Source organism: Cylas formicarius, unplaced genomic scaffold, assembly GCF_029955315.1.
Source record: "Cylas formicarius isolate icCylForm1 unplaced genomic scaffold, icCylForm1.1 PGA_scaffold_6__28_contigs__length_40554024, whole genome shotgun sequence".
Taxonomy (NCBI): Eukaryota; Metazoa; Arthropoda; class Insecta; order Coleoptera; family Brentidae; genus Cylas; species Cylas formicarius.
Window position 1 is genome coordinate 4,209,902 of NW_026844347.1, and position 21,836 is coordinate 4,231,737.

At 31.6% G+C, this 21,836-nt stretch overlaps 1 protein-coding gene across 1 annotated transcript in view; it reads right to left on the bottom strand.

Moving 5' to 3' along the window:
• Window positions 1-21,836, bottom strand: part of LOC132704192 (probable chitinase 10) — a 31,485-nt gene that overhangs the window by 4,178 nt on the left and 5,471 nt on the right. The window contains exons 6-28 of the mRNA XM_060674071.1: window positions 21,504-21,766; window positions 20,539-20,760; window positions 20,144-20,446; window positions 18,198-18,417; window positions 17,859-18,060; window positions 17,668-17,796; window positions 17,100-17,206; window positions 16,746-17,012; window positions 15,159-15,289; window positions 14,663-15,098; window positions 12,610-12,821; window positions 11,223-11,501; window positions 9,774-10,049; window positions 8,164-8,677; window positions 6,588-6,799; window positions 6,204-6,482; window positions 5,962-6,147; window positions 3,953-4,704; window positions 3,766-3,896; window positions 2,840-3,036; window positions 1,448-1,693; window positions 538-714; window positions 257-382 (exon numbers count right to left, since the gene is read on the bottom strand). Coding sequence (XP_060530054.1) covers window positions 257-382; window positions 538-714; window positions 1,448-1,693; window positions 2,840-3,036; window positions 3,766-3,896; window positions 3,953-4,704; window positions 5,962-6,147; window positions 6,204-6,482; window positions 6,588-6,799; window positions 8,164-8,677; window positions 9,774-10,049; window positions 11,223-11,501; window positions 12,610-12,821; window positions 14,663-15,098; window positions 15,159-15,289; window positions 16,746-17,012; window positions 17,100-17,206; window positions 17,668-17,796; window positions 17,859-18,060; window positions 18,198-18,417; window positions 20,144-20,446; window positions 20,539-20,760; window positions 21,504-21,766 — 5,867 coding nt within the window. The remainder of the gene's footprint in view (window positions 1-256; window positions 383-537; window positions 715-1,447; window positions 1,694-2,839; window positions 3,037-3,765; window positions 3,897-3,952; window positions 4,705-5,961; window positions 6,148-6,203; window positions 6,483-6,587; window positions 6,800-8,163; window positions 8,678-9,773; window positions 10,050-11,222; window positions 11,502-12,609; window positions 12,822-14,662; window positions 15,099-15,158; window positions 15,290-16,745; window positions 17,013-17,099; window positions 17,207-17,667; window positions 17,797-17,858; window positions 18,061-18,197; window positions 18,418-20,143; window positions 20,447-20,538; window positions 20,761-21,503; window positions 21,767-21,836) is intronic.

Below are 21,836 nucleotides of genomic sequence, written 5' to 3' on the forward strand. Positions count from 1 at the left end.
TTGTCAGTAGATTCTACAAAATAATTAAAATACTTTTAATCCAAATTTTAAAAAATGAATTCAATGGTGATACAGTTATTTTTATGTACAGTTATATTTATTTTAAAATTATTTTTCAAATAAAAAAATAATTTCTAAACCTAAACGATTTTAAACTTAAACTTCCACGACCTATCCTATCAAATTAACCCTAATCGTCCCCGAAAGCATGGAAAGCATTGTGTAATGTTGTATAGTAACGCAGTAACAAATTTACCTTTGATTTGACCTCGCTCACATCATCATATAAAATCCACTGATCATTTGAATATGCGAGTGGTCCAGTAGTTCCCGAGGGGTCTCTTTTGATGCGCCATTTATCTTGTTGTACTTTTTGACAAATCTGCAAATAAATAAATGGTTTTTGTTATAACATTATTTGTTTTCTTTGTCTTATTGTACAACTACGATGGACATCAGATAAGTCGAATCTGAATGATAATCCTTTTATAGTACCATTTAAGAATATTTTTTTCTATAGAGTATGCAGTACCTTACCTCATAAAATGGCAAAAGTTGCAATCCATCAGCTTGAACTGTGTCGACATGCTTAAGACCTGTGCGTTTTTTGTATAGATCTTCCGTTATGGTAAAGTACCGTCCATAAAATGGTATTCCCATAACTAGCTTTCTATTGTCAACTCCTTTTTCTATCCAGTAGTTTGTTAAAAAGTTCTAGATACGAAAATATTAAAATTACATATATTTTTTTTAAATCACATTGTTACGGTCATGGACTATCTATATTTTGTCGTAATTCAAAATTCGAATTCAATCGATTTTAGAATAAAACGTCCCAACAATGATGTAGAACAAGGTACGCCAAATATATACTACCTGTTATATAAAGGTAAAAACTTCCCGAGTCTAACAATACAGGACAAACTCTTCTTAACTTTTAAATTTTTTAACCAAAAACGAAAATAATATCAGTCAAATGTAAATGGATACAGTTTTCTTTTAAATATCCTAAAGTTTAAAATACCACAGTTAATGTGTACGCCACAGCCCTCATTTTTTTAAAATAAAAATGTTATTAAATGAAATTGCTATATGGTTTGTTAGTTTTAATTATTTAAAATTTAATTAATTAATTAAAATCCAATTATTCGCTTTAATCAGATACCATAACGAATATTTGCGATGGAGATTTTTAATAATTTTCCACATTATTGTTTATAATAAACCAATTTTGCATTACTAAAAAATAAAAGTTTTTCAACTTTTCAACATTGTATTAGAAATGCAACACCAATGTCGCCAAATATTGTTTCCTTTCATTTGCTTTAATTTAATTGCTGACTGTTGTAATGAGATTCCATTTTTCCACATGAACGAAGATGGACTTTGTAAGATGTGTTCGGGTTTTTATTTGCACAAGTTAAATAAATCAAATTGTAACACCTACCGCATATACGAGAGAAGAAATGTTGTTTCTTTGGGAATCACGGTTTCCATAAAATCCAAATGGCATCACTAAAATCCAATCCAAATAAGTGTTTAGAGTGGAAGTGTCGTATTCGGCAACGGAAGATGTTTCGCTATGCGAAATTGCTGCAGATAAAAGAAGTTTTCTGAACTTGAATTCTTCATGTAGTGCTTTTATTAACTTTGAAAATCCTTCTTTATATACCCTTAAACTCCTTTCGTCCACCTAAAAATATTTAGTATTGCATGGGGGGAAAGGTCGAAAAATCAACATCCTCTCAAAAACATATTAGAGACAGTAATAATGATGAAAACTGCAGAGTTCTGTAGCGAAAATGCACCCCTCTCGTTTCGTAATGTATGACGTCACAGCCCACATTAAATTAAATTAAATTAATTAAGGTTTATTGCTTGTTTTGTTAACCGCTGCCTTGCTTATTTCCAGAGTTGTTGTGTATTTGGCCTCTAGAATTGAGTCCCCTTAGAATCATAATAATTATTAAATAAATATCAACAGAATCGGATAGATTATTATTTATGAAAAAAGTTTTGTTTTCAAAGTTTTTTAGCCTTTATGTTGAAACAAAGCACTGTGAGACTTAAATTTAAATACAGTATTTGCCTTAAAATAACATGACAGTCTGAGATACGGTCGTGTACCTAAAAAATACACAATCTACATATATAAATATTTACACCGTGAACACATTCATTATTGAAGCTAAGAACTAAATTAAATTAATTTTTTTCCCGATTATGGGTTGCGACTGAAAAATATTGGACATAGCGGTCAGATTTATTAAAAAAAAAAGGAACTAAAAATGGGACAGCCTATATCTATCAATCGATTGGCACCCCTTTTTTTCTGCATAAGTAAGGCAAATTAACATTCTAAAGGTTGAATTAGTGATCTTTTAAACAAAGCGTTCTAGACTAAAAGTTTATAGGGAAGACCCTTCCTCCCATTCGAGGTTTTATTTTTGGTCATTATTTGTCAAGCCACCAGATTAACTGTGGAAATAAATAGTTTGAACTATACCGTATCATGCTTCAACAACCAGGTACTGGCGTGTGGAATTCTAAAATTATTTTTTTATTATATCTAATTTTGCAGTGATCATAATTTTTTTTTTTATTTTAAATTAAATTGTAATTAAAATAATAAGATTACACCCACGTCACACGTTACACATAAATAAATTAAGACTAAAGCTTTAATTTTTGACAAATCCAAATAAATTTTAGGACCGAAATTTATGTGAATAATTTGGAGGAAATGCTTTTTTTGGAAAAATATTCTAATGATGAGTTTTGAATTATCCGAAGACGTTGAAGAATAATTCGGTAAATGTAAAATTGATATCAGTGGTACCTGCACGTTTTTAGGTAATGGCCAGTTCAAATCCAAACCATCGAACTGCCATTTTTCGATGTACTCAGCAATATTTGACACAAATGTGGCTCTTGCACCTGGATTGATCACCAATTTAAAATACCTATCGTCCGCAGGATCAACTGAATCTCCTACTGTTAGTAAGACTTTCACGCCTTCTGCTTTAAGATCTGCCACTAAAATGAATAAATAAATCATTCAACTTTTGATAGATATTGACTTAATTTTTTTTTATCAGCATTACATATCAGAGCATGTTATTTATACTAGACGCGCGACCAAATGCGCTGGGTCCGGCTCTGTCTGCGTTGCACGAACTCTTTTCAATCTTTGATGAATAAATAGGATGATCACAACGTTGGTTCCAAACCTAAATAATGTATTTTTGACATCTATTTTTGTCAAAAACCGATCCATCTTACCGAAACCAATTAAGTGTACCTTTTTCTCGTAACAGAACACAACTATTTCGATTTTATAATACAGAAGTCTAAAAGTCGACCCACTAAAAAGTCATTACAGTTTCTGTTACCTGTGTCCCTGACCAAAATTTGACATTTACAATTTTAAAATTATATTCAGCATGCCAAAATTATTAACATGCTAATACGTCAAAACTGTAGAAATGCTGCTATAGTTTGACAAACTAATTTTGGCACACCGTGAATAATTAAATAACTGTGTTACTTTGTTTGTTATTTTGGATAAAATATAGTTTGTTAGATTAAGTTTTGGATAGTTTCACGTTTCAGAAACCCGTACGATTTTTGTTGATTCAAAAACATAACAATACTTTAGATAGCATGTTAAAATACGATTTTATATACTTCATTCTCGATAGAATCAAATGCACGTATATTCAGAAACAAAAGAACGAAAAGTGTTGGTTTTGTGTGTGAACTTACCGCCATTAACATCAACTAACAGGTCGGTAGTAATTTTTAAAGACGTCGGGTCTAAGGAAATAAAACCGTAATTTATGTGGGTACACATAGAAGGATCGATATCTGCCAGTGAGAATTCCTCACGATTTTGCCTGGAATCGAAAGTAGTGGAACATTTTCGAAAAACAATAATTCCAATCACTCTTACCTACGCGAAGCTCGATTTCTAAAGTAACAAATTATTTTGTATTTGTTGTGGTCGTAACTCGATACTGACCAGCTAAGTGCGGAATTTTTCGGTTTAACTTCAGAAAGATCGTTTCCGTTTGAAGCAAATAGATTTGATTTCTGCAAATTACAAATCGTGTTTTCTGGCCAGTCACAATGATCCACGTTCCATAATAGCGGTCCCGGACAGTATTGTGGTAAGTATTGACCTTGATCGCATACATAATACTTGTTACATGTTGTATTGTCCGATAAAAACAACCTTCCATTACATGAAAGAGTCATGTATGTGGATTGCTCTGGCTTGATGGTTGTGGATGGTATATTGGAACTTGTAGATAGACTTGGACTTGTAGATGAACTTAGACTTGTAGATTGTACAGGCGAGGTTGTGGAAGTTGGCGCCAACGAGCTGGATGTAGAAGATTCTGGCGAATATTGTCCACCTAACACGCACTTGGGTGCCGGCTTAGAATAATTTCTGAGAACTCTATTAATAGTTCTTAGTAGAGGATATTCTTCACAATTGCACTCATTTTTGAAATCATCTAAATCCAAAGCCCATATCATAGCGCCTCCCAATTCCATAGCTTTAACGTACTGCGATTTGTGCCTTACCATTCCAATATCATCGAATGATACCCACTGGTCTCTCAAATAAGCGTAAGGGCCCATCCTACCTTTTCGATCACGGACGACGTTCCACTTCTTCTGAATTACATTGGTACATATCTAAAGTGAAAATTATTTAAAAATGCAAGCCCATTTTTAACAATAACGTTTAGAATTTATCTTAACATTTGGTTTTCTTTCTACGCGTATTATGTAAAACTTAAATATTTTTTTTAGCTAGAAAATGTGTTATCCGTATGTATGTGCTTCGAATAAAAAAAGACACCCTATAGCTTGAATTAAATTTTTGGGACTAGTTAATTAATGTACTATGCACATGTACAGAATTATTTAATTAAAATGAAAATGGGCCTTTAAAAAGACACGGGTATTCGAATATCATGAAATTTCGTGAAAAGCAATTAAAAGTTCTTTCAAATAGGATCCTGAAATAAAAAAAAATCATTAGCTAATCTCTTTTCACAGTAAACTATGGTTAAATGAATGTGCTATACACCCATTCAACCCTAAACACAATATTTTAAGTGCCTGTTTTTTTCAGGTTCACTTTTTTGCGAATATAAATATCGCAGCTTATCATCCGACAATCAGGAAAGAAGGAGCTGGAATATCGAAGTGGACGAAGCAGGGGAAACTTAAAACCTACAATCAAACGATTATAACACCAAAAAAGAGTTAACACAAAGGAATCGGGAAACTGCTACGGCCCCAAAAATCTCTTAATATATATACAAGGTATCCGTTTTAAGTAACACCAATATTGCTATCTCCAAAACAGAAACAGTACTGGTCGATTAATTAAAAAAAAACCTTTTTTGACGCACATTCAACGCAGTGCTGCCAAATTATTGTTATTTTTCATTTGTGTCTCGAAAATGAACTGCACCTTGAATTTTGATAAACTAAAAAGAATTTGGGAACACTGTAATATAGTGTTGAATGGACCTTTGTCCAATTTAATCTACCGTTTTGGAGATAGCAAAAGTAGTATCACTTAAAATTTCCCGCTTCAACCCTTTTTGCTCTTCCAGTCAGATGGTATCGAGCTTAGCCCTTCATCTTCGACTTTGCAGCTTCATCTTTGTCTTCCACGCTTTCTTCTTCGAACTGGATTAGTGTTTTTTTTTAGATAAAATACATAAATAATCCGTAACTGGTAATGCAAACCTTCAAGTACCACTAATGTGGGCATATATAAGTCAACCATAACAACTTTACAAAATCAAATCAGTGCAACTGCAGTGCACCCGCTTGATCATGTAGTCGCAAACTTACGAAAATTTCTAAAGACCAAGTTAACGTCGAGAAGAAATGTAAAACGTGAAAATTGCTTTTGGTTAGAGAAAAAAATTTTACCTCATAATAGGCCAAAAATCCTCTCGCTCTGGTATCTTCCCCTGCTTCACCACCACCGTACGTAGGAGCATTTAGTCCGTTATTTTGATTATCCGCTAATGAAAAGGACTGACCATACATCGGAATTCCCATAACCAACTTTTTCCGATCAGCACCCTTTTCAATCCAATAATGAATAGTGAAATTCTAAAAAACATGACTAGTTTGAAAAATACAATTTCAAAGTTAATTTATGACAATACAGCATTGAAAGTAGCATCGATGTCTTCCGGATGAGTGTACATTGGAGCTACGTGGCCAGTTATTTTATCCCATTGGCCATGGTAGTCGTAAGTCATTACTGCAATCCAGTCTAAATATTGACTTAAAACTGGCACATCGTAACCGCCATCGATCACCCTTCTACTTGGAGAAACAGCTGCAGATAAAAGCCACCCTTTTGGTGAAAACGCATTGTGCAATTCTTTAATAAATGCGGCGAATGCGGCTTTGTCGGACTCAGGACCTTTGGTACAATCGACCTAATTCAAAAGGAACGCTATTCAAAACTATTTTTAAAAGATAAACAATCCCGTTCAGTATTTAGACAGCACATTGCAAATTTTCTTGATTACCCGATAACTTACTTGCCAACATTTAGGATATTCCCAGTCCAAATCCAAACCATCAAAGTTATTGTCTTCGATAAACTGGACAACATTAGTAATAAATCGGCTTCTATCGGATGGATCGTTCACCAACCTGGAGTATTTGTCGCCTGCTGAATCATTCCAGCCCCCGATAGCAATTAGTACTTTTATTCCTTTGGCTCGCAATGCTGTCACTTTCTCGTAAAATTCTACAAGGAGGCGAATTTTAAGATAAAACTTTTTTAAACAGTTTGTTACCACAGTTATTAATATTTTTCACTTTAGGCAATTATTGAGTCAATAATGAAACGAATAAAATAGTGGTTATTGGGGAGATGTTGCAGCGATATGACATCGTAGTGTTAGAGAGTTCGGGGCAATAAAGATGCTAAATTTGTTTAACTGTAACATTCAAAAATTAACAACCATAATTTTCAAGATTAAATAGAAAGACAAAACATCAAATTAGTTTTGGTTAGTTTTGTGAGAAGCAACATATTATCTTAGAAAGAACTAATAAAGCAATTATGCATTTTTTTTATGTAACTTTTGGCATATATGAAAGATCTATTATTTTACAATTATTTTTTTTATAATGTCCGAAAATCCCAAATTTGGCAGTTTATTAATTAATTTATTTTCCAGTATCCTAAGTACTAATTCTCTTTAGAGTAATAACTTCGACGATGAACAAGGTGTTCACAAAATTCTAGTTTTACCGTCTCACACAAAATTGGCAACAAATTCTTTTTTAAAATAGAACTCCCTGTTTATTACGAAATACTTTGCCAGATAATTTAAAGCACTTTCAATTCATATTTTTAATTCCTATACATCAGTTCATGCAGTTTTTTAACGAATTTTTGACACATATACATAGTCATTTTGCTCTTATTTTATATAAAGTTGGCAATAGTCATTACATTGACAAATAAATGTTGTACAAAGGAGATTTACAAAGAAACAAAAAATTCATTAAGATTTTATTCAAATAGAATTCTGAAGAAACTTTATGTGTGGATTCTGGTTTCCTTTAAATCTCGTGAATAAAGTATTTGTTTGTCAAAGCAGTAACTATTGTCACTTTTTCATTAATTTTACGGCTCGCTCTTAGAGATATATATGAATTGAAATCGTTTTTAATTCTAATAATTATCGTAGATTTATTAATATTTCATAATAAACAAGGTCTTCAGTCCAATTTTGTGTAAGAAGATTCATAATTTTACAAACATTCTGTAACCCAGCAGTAAGAATTTAAATGGGGGTCTGTTTCAGCCGAAAAATGTGGAATATAATTAACATCTCGAAAACTGCTATGGGGAAATATTTTACGAAAACGACCAGAAACTGAAATATAAATGGATCAATATATAACTCGTCGCATTTACAAAATTACAATCACAATCACAAGTGACCAAATTTTCAGCAAAGTGCCATGTCCCGTTTTCAATATCAGAGTGACTTTGCGTATGTTGTTGATTCGTGTAATAACTGTCGTTAGCTTCATAAATAGGATATCTAGTATATTTTGTACTTTTTTATTTCTAATGCTTTCTTACTGTACACTTACTGTTATCAAAATCAGCCCAAGTGTCGTGAGGTTTAATAAGCAGTCGGTCACCATCTAACACAGCAAATCCGTACACTATATGTGTGCATAAATCTACATCAATATCTGAAGGAAGATACTTTCCTCTTCCCTGCCTATACCAGGCCCAATTCGTAAAGTAACAAACGACTTTAAATTTACTGCTACGATCTACGATCGGTTGGGTCTCTTGAATGTACCCATATGTTGTACTTGCATGTTCCGTTGTTGCAGAATTATAAACATTTAGTTCTTCATTCTCGATGTCTTGCTGCGGCCTGTTAATCGACTGATCGTCTGTTATACCAATCAATTCATCTTTTGAGACAGGATCGGCTAAAGTATTTCTTATTATGGTTAGCAAAGGATGACGTCCTTCGCCGCATCTGTTTTTAAAATCGTCTAAATCCAACGCCCATATCATCCCCCCTCCGAGGTCCATTTTTCTGATGTAATTCGATTTTATTTTAATTGTCTCTTTGTCATCATAAGAAACCTAGAAATATTAAACTACTTATAATAATTAGTAATCCCACATATTAATAATATTTATTATAAACCTCCCCCCCCACCAATAGTTATGATGCAATCCAAAAATGCTGCACCTAAAATATTAGCTTACTTTATAACACGTTATGTTACTCGTTCCAGTACCAGAAAGGGAGCACTTATTAATAAACAAGTATTTTAAGATTATTTAAAAAAATTTCTATAAATTGATACGCAATTTATCAATGAATTTATTTAATTTGTTAAGGCACATTTTCTAAACAAAGATTTTGATTATTTTGATCGAACTATGAATTTCACATATCAATTTATGGATAATTCAGATATATAAATATAGAATAATTTTAAACAGATATCATTCCGTTAAGTTTGGCAACGCTTAGTAATTTGGGCAAAAAAAAACAGAAGAGAATTTACTTAATTACCAGTTTAAAGTAGAGCAGTTTAATAAGTTTAAGAGTATTATCTATTAACAAAATCAAGATAGGGGACAATGCCAGTTTTGTATCTGAAATAACGGCAACGAACTTATTACTCAATTCTATATTGTCTTCAGTCAGAACTAAAACACTGTTATTTGATGATGCGTGCTTTTGCCACAAATTCCATTGTAACCGATCCGGAGACATTAAATTGACTTCTATTCGAGAGGCTCTAATCCGCAACGCCAGATTTCTCACTAATTACGTAGCAGGAGTATAAACTCATAATGAAACAAAAAGCTTCATAGAAAGCAAGTTATTTTGATAATTTAAGGAAAGACTATGCTTATACAAATATTTTGAGGGCCGATTATTAAAACATCTCAGAAAATTACAATTTATAACTTTTATAATCACCTGACATGACTTTATATTTAATAAGTATTGTTCTGCGAATATCATTTACCTCATTAGTTGGTTACAGATTTTCATAGTGACATAAAATGTGCTTTTTCACAGGTTGACACATATTACCGGCAAAATAGTCATCTCAATCCTTACTAATGTTGTTACTTTATAAGCTTAACTGCTTATAGTATTTAAAATTCTTACAAAACGAAATTGCCTTATACATTTCCGGATATTATTATGTTGACTTACCCACTGACTGCCTTTATAAGCATAAGGTCCCATTCGATTTTCCGGATCTTTAACAACAGTCCACCCGCTGTTTTTCACATTATTACAAATTTCATAATATGCCAAAAACCCGGCAGCCCTTGTGAATTCACCAGCTTCACCAGGTCCTGGAGCGTTGGCATTCAATCCGTTCTTCTTTTCATCTTCCAGTCTGAAAGATTGACCATACAAAGGCATTCCCATTACAATTTTCCTTCTCGGTACACCTTCTGAGATCCAATAATTAATTGAATAATTCTACAATAAAATACTCGTATTAGTATAGATTAAGTTGTTTCTATTCTAAATTAATGTGTTTAATGTTCAACGCTGCGCAAGAGTGCTCGCACGTGTGTCAAGTAAATTGACAATAAAATACTAGATGTTTAGGGATGGTATTGTATGTTTTTAGTAGTAATTATAATAGAGAGTATTTCGTATTCCACATTTCATATTCACATTTCATATTTCATCATATTTATTCAAAAACTTCAAACAACAAATGAAGAACATTGGCTAAATCCCTCAATAATTTTAACTTAATTTGGAGTCTTACCAGAACGTTCAAAAAGTCTTTCCCAAAAAATGCAAACTAATAATATTGGTGAGAATCTAAAGAATTCTACCGCAATATATTTTTGGATATTCCATTGTTATTATACAAAATCTTTGTTGATATTTTTCTTTGGAAATTTTTTTAAATCTTAATCTTGATAATAAAATAACAAATATTCGTTGGTTTGCAATCATTTTTTGGGACAGAAAATATAAAATAATTCAAAAACAGTGAAAGTCAATCAAAATATACATATATAAAATACATCTATAATTTTCCGACGAATATTTGTTTACATTTTTCTTTGGGAAGGTTTTTAAATCTTAATTTTAATAATAAAATAACAAATATTCGTCGGTTTGCAATCATTATTTGGGACAGAAAATATAAAATATTTCAAAAACAGTGAAACTCAGTCAAAATATACATATATAAAATACATTTATAATTCCCGATACCTGCTGCCGGTATAATAGTTTATTTATAGTATATAAATGCTACTTTATTCACGAGTTTTATTTGGCACGGACGGAGCACAGCGGAGCCGGTATTTAATAAATAATAAATACAATAAAATAATAATTAAATATAGTTTATCCAACGTGTGCCATGAGATGGTAGCCATTATTCAAACCCACTATCGCCCAAGAAAAGGAAACCGATTCACCAAATAATTAGCTAATAATAGCAATTATGCAACAAGTCTTATAAACTACACGAGTTTGTTTAGGAACAAGTTGAACGCAGCGAGATGCGTGTTTACGTGTTTAGAAGAAATTTATAACCATGTTGCATATACATTTGCGATATCAGTACGTTAGTATCAGGCAATTAGCAGATTGAACAATTCTTTTCCAATTTAAAATAATTCTTACCGAGTTAAAAAAGTCCACTTCGTCATCGGGATGATAATACAGTGGTGCCACATGTCCCGTTTTCTTATCCCACTGTCCATGGAAATCATAAGTCATCACTGCCACCCAGTCCAAGTATTGTCCTAAGACGGGAACGTCATAACCTTGGTCCACTACAGTTTTACTAGGTGATACAGCTGCTGACAGCAGGTATCCCTTTGGCATAAAAGCTTCTTTGAGTTCTCTGACGAAATGCGAGAAAGACGCTTTATCCGAATCGGGACCTTTCGAGCAATCAACCTATAAATTAAGTAAAATGTATTTAATTTATTCTTTTATTCCAGAAAAGGTATCAGTGCGAATTGGTCCAATTATATATTTATTTCTGTGGAAAATTTCTTGTTCGTAGGAAAACATTTTTTAAGTACCTTTTTACGTAAAACTTAATCGTTTAAATATAATATTTTTAAAGCTTTTATGTGTTTAAGTGTTTATAAAATTGTAAGTTGTATAAAATAATATACATATTATAATACATAATACATAATATACCACCTTGTTGAAGAGAATTGAGAATTAGGTTTCCAAAATATAGCACAATTGATATTTTACTCGAGCCTTCTTTAAAAAAATTAAAATTTTGAACTTTGAACAAATAGGCTTTGGACAATATGATCATAATACAGTTGCCCTATCAATTAATTGTTTTGAATGAATGAATCAATACTAAATAACGTATTAAGAGTCAAGTGTAACAATTCTACTATTACGTATTTCTTTTATGCGTTTCGCACTGTTCACAGCCTATAATTGTGGCAAAAAAAATTATTTTTACAAAACAAATAAATTCAACATAAGTTTATAGAAACAGTGCATATATTAACTAATACCGAAATTAGCAATTTAACGGTATACCAATGGTAAGGGTCCAATTTAAATGTGCATATTTTTAAGAAGTAAACTTCATGCTGAAGAAAAAATTTTGTCTCCTTTGTTAGTTCACCAAAACGTTTAATTAGTATGTTTCTTTTTTGTATTATAATTACCGTAAAAACAATAGAGAGGAGCAGATATATTTCAAAGATTTAGTAAAAATTTTTATGTAATATAGTCATATATTTATTTTGAATCACTGAATTTCACTATGATTCCAACAATGTGCCTGTGTCGCAAATTGAAAGTGAGCTATGATAACTGTGAAAACTGTGAAACCGTTTTTAAACAAAATTGCAAAAACTGCAACCTTTACAATAATAACAATAACCGAGAAGGTATGGCAACAGAGCTTGTGGATTTAACATGGGATAACATTGGGAAAATATAACAACATTAAACTTGTCGATGGGATTATTTTAATGTAAAACAACCTGTGAGATTAAGGTTAACGAAACTTATATGTATTAATTACCTGCCAGCATTTTGGATATTCCCAATCCAAATCCAATCCATCAAAACCATGTTTGTCCAGAAATTTAAGGACGTGATCAATGAAGCGTTTTCTAGCTGACGCATCGTTGACGAGTCTAGAATATTTATCACCCTGTGAATCATTCCATCCACCTATTGCTATCGAGACTTTTACGCCTTTTGACTTGTAGGCAACGACTCTTTTGTAAAACTCTACAAAAAGTATATGCATTGGATGCAGAATAACAGAAACATGCATTTTATTACTTTCTCCTTGGATTTTTGTACAGAATGTTTTCGATCGAGTAATAAAATATGACTTGTTTTTAGTTTTAGATGACTTATTATTATGATACTGATAAAAATTTGGAAAAGATATATTTTTTATGACAGCTTTTACGAACTTAACTTAGTCATTACTTCTAAATTCACGACTCCTAACTTTTCCATCGAAAAAATTGAAAAAAAAAATTACATGAATTACAATTTTTTTCATTATCACATTTGTACATAATTTAAAATTATTATGTATTAAATCAGTACCACACACATCTTGAAATGAATGTAAAACTTTTTTTTTCTAGCGAACACTTAATTTTTAGTATAGTTTTTACTTACTTTTGAATATATATATATATATATATATATATATATATATATATATATATATATATATATATATATATATATATATATATATATATATATATATATATATATATATATATATATATATATATATATATATATATATATATATATATATATATATATATATATATATATATATATATATATATATATATATATATATAAATTTTTATATCTTCTATAAAGCGTAAAATAATCAGGAAATGGTAACAGAGAAATTGTATAAAATCATCTTTTTTTCTTACTTTACTTTTTGCGTTGTAGACAATAACGTCATACAGGGTGGCCAGATAAAAATGCAAAGTGCTATGTCGGAAATAATATTCATAGCTGGTCGCCAGGAGTAGTAGTTTGGTAGTAGTAGCAAAAAAATATGTACTATATTATTTAAACCTTAGCTTCATAGGAGTAATTTTTGATTAACAGTTTTGACGCATCCATTAAAATAAAGTGGTAGGAAGTGAGTTATTTTTTTTCTAATTAACATTTCCTAAAGGACTTAATTAATTTTACATTAAACTAAATTTACTGCTCCATCAAACTCATCTTATCTTTGAAAATTGTAAGCGAAACCATATTTTGATATCTATTTATATATATATATATATATATATATATATATATATATATATATATATATATATATATATATATATATATATATATATATATATAAAGAAAATTTAGATACCATAAAATTTTAAAAAATCTTTATTATACCGGTATTTAATATTATTTATCTTTTTTCAGGATTTGATTATAAAATTTCATAATTTCATAATCTTCCATTCATAACAATATGCCTGGATCAAAAATTTTAAAAAAGGCTTAACAACATGTCAACAACTACTTGAATTATACAAGCATCGTAATATATGTTTCTTGGGTACACTAGTAAAAATCAAAAATCATTTTGCCAATGATAAAGCTGCCGATAGATTGATAATATTTGCCATTAGTGTTGACTCAAGGAGAGCTCGATATCCAAATTGAGTTTTAATCGGAAAGTGGTAGAACTCAATTGCAAAGAGGGAAGAGGCTCGGCTAGAACAACACTGACAATCAGATATTAACAATTTGCCCGTCGATTCGCAACTGTGGTCGAAAACTACCTGTATTACACAAGAGCTGATTTAAATTAATGTCATATTTTGAAGACATTCAAATATACCACAATCATATCGACAGCTGCTTCAGTTTTCTAAAAAGCATTTTAACAGTTTTACACTTATGTGTGCAACAAATCCAAATTACGCTACCATTGTAATATTGGTATTTTGCATTATTATCTTGTCACCCGGTACATAGTGCTTGCAAGAATGAAACATCGTTATTTAGGTTTCCCATTATGTAGTTACTACGTAATTCTATTCTGTGAAAAAATTAAGTAATAATTTACTTACGATTATCAAAATCAGCCCACGAGTCGTGAGGTTTTATTATTAAGTTAGAAAAATCTAGTACCGCGAATCCGTAGACAATATGGGTACATAAGTTTTCGTCAATATCTTCGGGTAAGTATCTACCAATGCCTTGCCTGTACCAAGCCCAGTTGGTAAAGTAACACACAATTTTAAAATAATCCGAAAATGGTTTGAGTGGTTCTGGCAGTGGAGGTTTTTCGGACGTGGGTGGTATAGGCGGATGCCACTCCCAAGGGTTTTCTCCCGGTTCGCTAGTTGAAGGCGGTTGATATTGCCATTCTGTAGTTGATCGAGGGGAAGTGGTCGTCGGTAAATTAGTTCCTGGTTTAGGATCATCGTCGCTGGGCTCTGGATACAGATCATTTTCGGTTTCCTGACATTCAGACTTAATGGGCCAATCGCATATTTTATTTTTCTAAAGGAATAATATAATTTATGCTTATCGATTAACGGCATTATATTTGTAAGCACTAACGTCACTCCAATATAATCCAGGGGCACATTGGTAAACCTCAAATTTACCCCACAAGCAATGCATGTATTTGGAACAATCTCCTGGGAACGAGGCGAACGCATTTTCATCGCATGCAGAATAGGGTTGATATCCTGAAATTATTATCCCAATCATTAGTTAATTTCCATGACTAGTGTTGGGCAAAAGAAGCTATATTCAAATTACACGATCACAAATCATTTTGTATTTCTCGAATTTATTGAATTTTTTTGTAAAATGTAGGAAAAGTATTTGGAAATAAAAATTAAAATTAATTGTTTGAAAACATAGACCTGTGTCCTAAACGTTCCTATTGGTTTATATCATTGCTTTTAATTTCTCCACTTTACTCTTTACGAGACGTAAAATAAAGCTCAAGTAACCTGTTAAAATTAAGGACATTAAGGGAAATGAACTAAGAATAAGAATTTCTTTTTACTGTTGCAATTGCAAAGTTGTCGCAAACGCGGCGTCAATTCAGACAGAGTTATTACCTGATGTCAGAGAAATCTAGAAGTATACCAACAAGTTTCACAACCTGCGAAAGTTTATTCGAAAAATTAGGGATAAAATATTAAGTTTTTCAATTTTAAAAATAATATGTTCCAGTTATTCCTATGTTTGTGTCATTTGTTTGACTGCAAGGAGATAATAGACACAAAATCCTTAGTAAAACTTTTCTATTAACCTGTATGGTAATTTAAGTGTGCAACATTATTTTACCAATTGCTCCATCAGAAAGTCGAAAGTTGGTGCATGTTGGAAAACCATTCAGATACACTTAGAATTTTTCCAAGTCAAACGGTATATGCAGAGCATTGCACAAGAATAAAAAAACGCAATTAGGAAAAAATGTTAGTGATTTTTCAAAAACTTTTTTTTATCTTTGAACTAAACATATTTACAAATTAATTAAAATCAAATAAATCTGGCACAATTTTTGTTCAAATTAATAATATTAATATTTTATGCAATCACAAACTTCACGTTTCTTATTACTTAAAAAAAAATTGGAAAAAAATATTTTTAACAATGTAAAATATCGTTAATAATAATAGGCTTATTAAGAAGCTCTAATTCGAAGTGAAAAATCGCACCGATTACCACACTGCGCATAAATGTGAAGTACCACACTTGTACCTAAGTTTTAATCAGAAATGTTTCTAAACTGATCATTAGTGAAATTAATAAAATATTTTTGTCAGCCTTTTTTTAATCAAAAATGCTTTTTGACTTTTTTGCTCTAGTCCTTCTTTTCATCGTATTACCAGGGGCACGCATCTTAACGTAATTCATCATTAATTTTGTCTTTTAAGAGCATTAATTTTAAAAATGTATAGTGTTATCAATTTTTATTATATATTATATTATTATATATTATATATATTTGTATATAATTTCAACAATTATGGACCTTGTATGGAAGAAGTTCTACTAATTTAAAAAATTTGAAACCACTGTCTTGTGAAATTTGCATTAAGATTTTTTTCCTGTAATGCTACATTATGTAACAAAGTCATCTAGGTACTGTTCAAGTGATAATATTATACTTGTATTAATCTTACGTACTGTTGTCAACTAGCAATTCCAACTGTTCCCAATCTTTTCTTCTTGTACAATTAGTGTTAAACTGCCAGTCACAGTTTGCCTTGTCAACATTCCAATACAACCCCGGCGGACAATTTTGTGGAACCAAATGATTATTTACGCAAATGTAAAACTGTCCACAATCTTCATGGGAGTAATACGATCCTGAGTTACATTGATGTTCGGAATAAGGCGATATGCTTAAACTGTACTCGCTAGATTCCGAGGCAGAAGTGGTCGGCTGAATGTCTGCAATATCGGTAACAATTACATCAGTATCCAATTAATTAAAACAATACGGAAAATATTATCACGCGTTAAGTGTAGAATACTAACAATTTTCCTTGCATTTGGCGGCGCTAGGCCAGTCACACGTGTTTTTGTTTCTATTCCAGTGAAGACCGCCGCCACAAACTTGTTTTTGGAGTTCTCCACCTACACACCTAAGCGATAACAATATGAAAAATAAGAAACTAATTTTTAATAACAACTCTGTTGAAACATTAATGTCGTCAATTGATACCAATACATTTTTTATTTAAAACATCTTGAAAGCTGGTTTTCTGCCTGTTTTGATTTGTTTTCATTGTTATAGCAATTAACTCTATCTGTCGATATATCTATCTCTTAGGGTGGAAATGATTGTTTTCTAATCTTAATAAGAATTTTAAAAATTAAAATAGGAATATTCTGCTTCGATTTTATTGGTGAATATATTTTGAGGGAAATATCGACTTGTTAAAATGAGAATAAAATGAAGTTATTTTCTTATTCAATTGTATGATTTCTTCCGTTTGCTAAAAATCATTATTAATTTCTCTTTTGGAAGAATAATTAGATCTTTGAAAAACAAATAGTTTACTATGAATTTGTAATGTTGGCGCGATAATAATATTGTCTATACCGATAAAATGCGTTGCAGTTGTTGTCGTCTGGGAGATACTGTCCAGGATGACATTTTTTCTTAATTGGTGGTTCGTGGTTAGGAAGGGTTGGCGCGGCCGTTGGCGGTCTTCGTGAAGTTGTGGAAGGCCTGAAATTTTTTTTTACTGCAATGTTATCAGTTGCCAGTAAGTAAAGGTGGACAAGACATACTTCGATGTTGTAACCTTTGTCGTGGTTGTCCACCAAGCAGTGGTAGAACTTGTCGTCCACCAAGGACTAGTAGATGGTTTTACTGATGAGCTAGATGGCCTACTCCACCAATTCTCGGTTGATGAGGTTGGCCACCATGTCATTATGGTTTCCGCAGACGTCGCTACGCTCGTACCCGTATGATGGTCGTGTTCCGATGCCCCTGTATGGAATATCGAAATACACTACTATTCGCAACTTTTTTTTAACAGATCGTTATTTTTTATATCTGAACATTTTTTGCGGGTCTCTTGCTTATACCTTTGTTAGGCTGTCGTGAAGATAATGTCGAACAGTTACCTGAATCAATTCCGGTTGTTACTTCTGGAGGCGCGGGTGTGGATGGTGGCGGTGGTTTTGCACAATCTTCCACCGTTGAACTGTCTATTATGCGATTCAGTTCTCGATTTATAGAACGCAGTAGTGGGAAAGGCCCATTACAACATCGGTTTGAAAAATCGTCTAGATCGATTGTCCAGGCTACCACACCACCAAATTTTCTGTCTTTGACATATTTAACCTAAGAAACACTGCGGCTAAGATAAGAAACACTCCCAATCTCGATGTAATTAAATATTATAAACCCTGTTATTAATTTGAACCACGTTGGTTCAATTAGTAATTAAATTCAATTAAAAAAATGATGTTTTTTTATATGGTACTTTAAAGCACCTAACAAAAGGTTTTTTTAGATTAAAAAAAAATCGCCGGTCTGTTGAACTTTTATTATCTACATTTTTTATTTTCTAGATTTCTCATGGATAATTAACTTTGTCCTTTTTGAAAATTAATTTCGCAATTTTAAAATAAGTCAATCTCTTGAAGAAGTCGCAGTCATTCCGTTCTTTCATTTAAAAGAAATCATGAATTTTTGAGCACAGTTTCTATAAATCAAGGCGTTAAATGTTATTTAAAAAATATTTTGTTATTAATAAAAATAGCAATTTTTCACTTATATCATAACTAACTAGAAATTGGTACATACTAGTACAAACTCAAACACTAAAGTGTAAGAAACTCTCTTAATTTTGGGTTTAGCATTTCATGAAAGTGGGCTTAATTTATGTTCTTACTTTTTTTATTGTCAATTAAATATTTTAAAATCTGTTCTTTATTAATGTTCATTTAAAAAAGTTTTAATTTAGTAATTAATGTAAACTACTTCAGAAATTACAAATGTCATCGAACCTAAACACGAGAAAAAAAAATGCAAAATAAGAAATTTATTAACCAAAATAAGTTTTATAGGGGTAGATCGATACTTTTTGGAGGGACACCCACTTTTTCTGCTAGACGTTATGTGGTCCTTATTTACAAAATTTACATAAACAGTGTAACGTATTATACATACCAAGCTTAAATTGTTGCGAAAATGTTCGAGATGTATACACTAAGCTGAGCTCTAAATTATAAACTAATGCATCCTTGGAAATTATTAACTAATTATATCTGCTCCTCATAATATACCACGAACTTTTATGAATGAGATATATGAAGATTGTTTCAATTTGGCCGGCCATAGAAGTTCATATAAATGAGCTATGAAAATTGTATTGCTGACAACAATATTGTAACTTCGAGAATAACTGACAACTAATCCGTAAAAGTGTCGAAACTAAGTAACATTTTGAAAAACAAGCTTATATATCGGTTTTGGTTCTACAACGAGATTTGGTGCAAAGGGAGATACTTAATTCCAATAAACTAAATAATTAACGCCTTCATTTTAAACTAATTGGTTATTTTAAACTCTACGAAAGCAACGTGGTTGTTTGGTTAATGGAAGATCTAGAACACTATACATAAAATCATTATTTTACAAAGATGGAAAATCGAATATTCAAAGAAATGGGTAAAAATATTTCACATAAAGATCCTCAGTCTAGCTATTAGAGTTAAAAGGATATGCTATATTTTAAAGCTGACTGTGAAACTGATTTCTTGCAAAATTGCATTAATTCATATGATTTAACCTGTGCATATTTTTATATAGGTTACTCAGAGAGTAATCGACCTTAGACACTTGAGTTTTAAATTTCAGTTTATTGTCAAATATTAACTCCAAATTCTTTTATTCATTAGTTACCGGAAGCTTTTCACCATGAAGTCACAAGAAAATTTACTTGTCCCAAAATACATTACTACCGATCAACTTGCATTCAGCGTAACATCATTGTCTGCTGAATATTAACTTGTAAATATAATGTAGACTATTTTTAATGTTTTCTTCATAAAATAGTTTTTACCTTTGCTCTAACTGAATCGATATTTTCATATCCAACCCATTGGTCATTGTAGTAGGCATAAGGCTCCATGCCATTTTTTCTCTCATTCCAACGAGAACGTTTAATATTGTAGCAGATTTCATAGTACGCCAACATGCCAGGTTGCTTCGTATAGTCACCTGGTTCACCAGGACCAACACTTCGAGAACCCGGACTATAAGTAGCAGATTTTGGCAACGTGTAGCTTTGTCCATAGAAAGGAATACCCATTAAAAGCTTTTCTCGGATCGCACCTTTCGATACCAAATATTCCATGGTATAATTCTGAAAACAATAAACGTAGACGTATTCTTTTTTATTCGAGTTAAGGGCAACAAATATCTATGTAAATAATATAAAAATCACTAGAAACTTACCACATTATACTGTGGATAACTATCGCTTGACGAATAATATAGTGGTGCAATGTTACCAGTTTTACCCTCCCAAAAGCCATGATAGTCATATGTCATCACTGAAATGAAGTCCAAGATGTTGCTCAAAGTTGCCAGGTCATACGCCACGTCGATGACCTCCTTATACCCAGAAATTGATGCGGCTAGTTCCAAACCCGTTGTATCAAATTCTCTGCGTAACTCCTGCATATAAAATAGTAGTACAATAGCACTGTAACCTGTGGCAACTTATATAAGTGAAACAAATTACTAATATTGGGATAGAAATATATATTTTTGCTGATTAATGTACAAAAATCAATGCTAGCTTATCTCAAAACCAGCCCAGAGAGTGAACTCATACCTCTGGCGAATTTGAATTGCTAGTTAAGGGCCTCTAGACTGTAAGTATATAAAATGAATTAAAGTCAAAAAGATAGAAACTACCCCGCATACAACATACAGTTTCTATAGAATGAAGGAAAATAAACATGGAACTAGAACATTAGACGGGAGTTGGAATGAATTGAATAAGTGTTATTTAATTATAATTTCGCCATACAGACCAGCAATATATAATATTGAATATATGAATATATAAGTTGAAATTTTATATCAGGCACCCAAACTGGATCAAATTTTTTTATCTTTCTAAAGTCTTTTATTGTAGTGCGTACAATTTCTGTACTCAGACGACAAACAAACAAACAAATATGGTGTCTAATACACATACATATATCAACAAAATAAAAAGCCAGTTTTGTATTTTCCATTTGGTTTTGAAAATTAAGGCGCATAATTTTTGGAAAACGGTTAAAAATTCAATGTTTCAAAATTTAAGGTAATTTGAATTTAAAAAATGTCAGTAAAATTTTGACACCTTAAATAAATATATAATATTATCAAGTATATATAATAATAATAATAAGTATAACCATTCATGTTACCTGCATCAGTTTATTGAAATTGGGCTTGTCTGATGCGGGACCTTTTTTACAGTTGCTCTGCCAGCATATCGGATAATTCCAGTCGAAATGCAGTCCTTTAAAATTGTATTTTCGGAGAAAAACAGCAACACTTGTAGTAAATTTTTGGCGTGCCGCTTCATCTCTAACGAGCCTTGAATATTTATCGCCGACAGAATCTGACCATCCGCCTAGCGATAGCAACACCTTCGTGTTTTTTAATGCCGTTATCCTCTCGTAGAGTTCTGGAATAAAAACGTTCTACACCAATACCAAAATTTATAGGGAAATATTAAAATTTTCTGAAGTATTGTG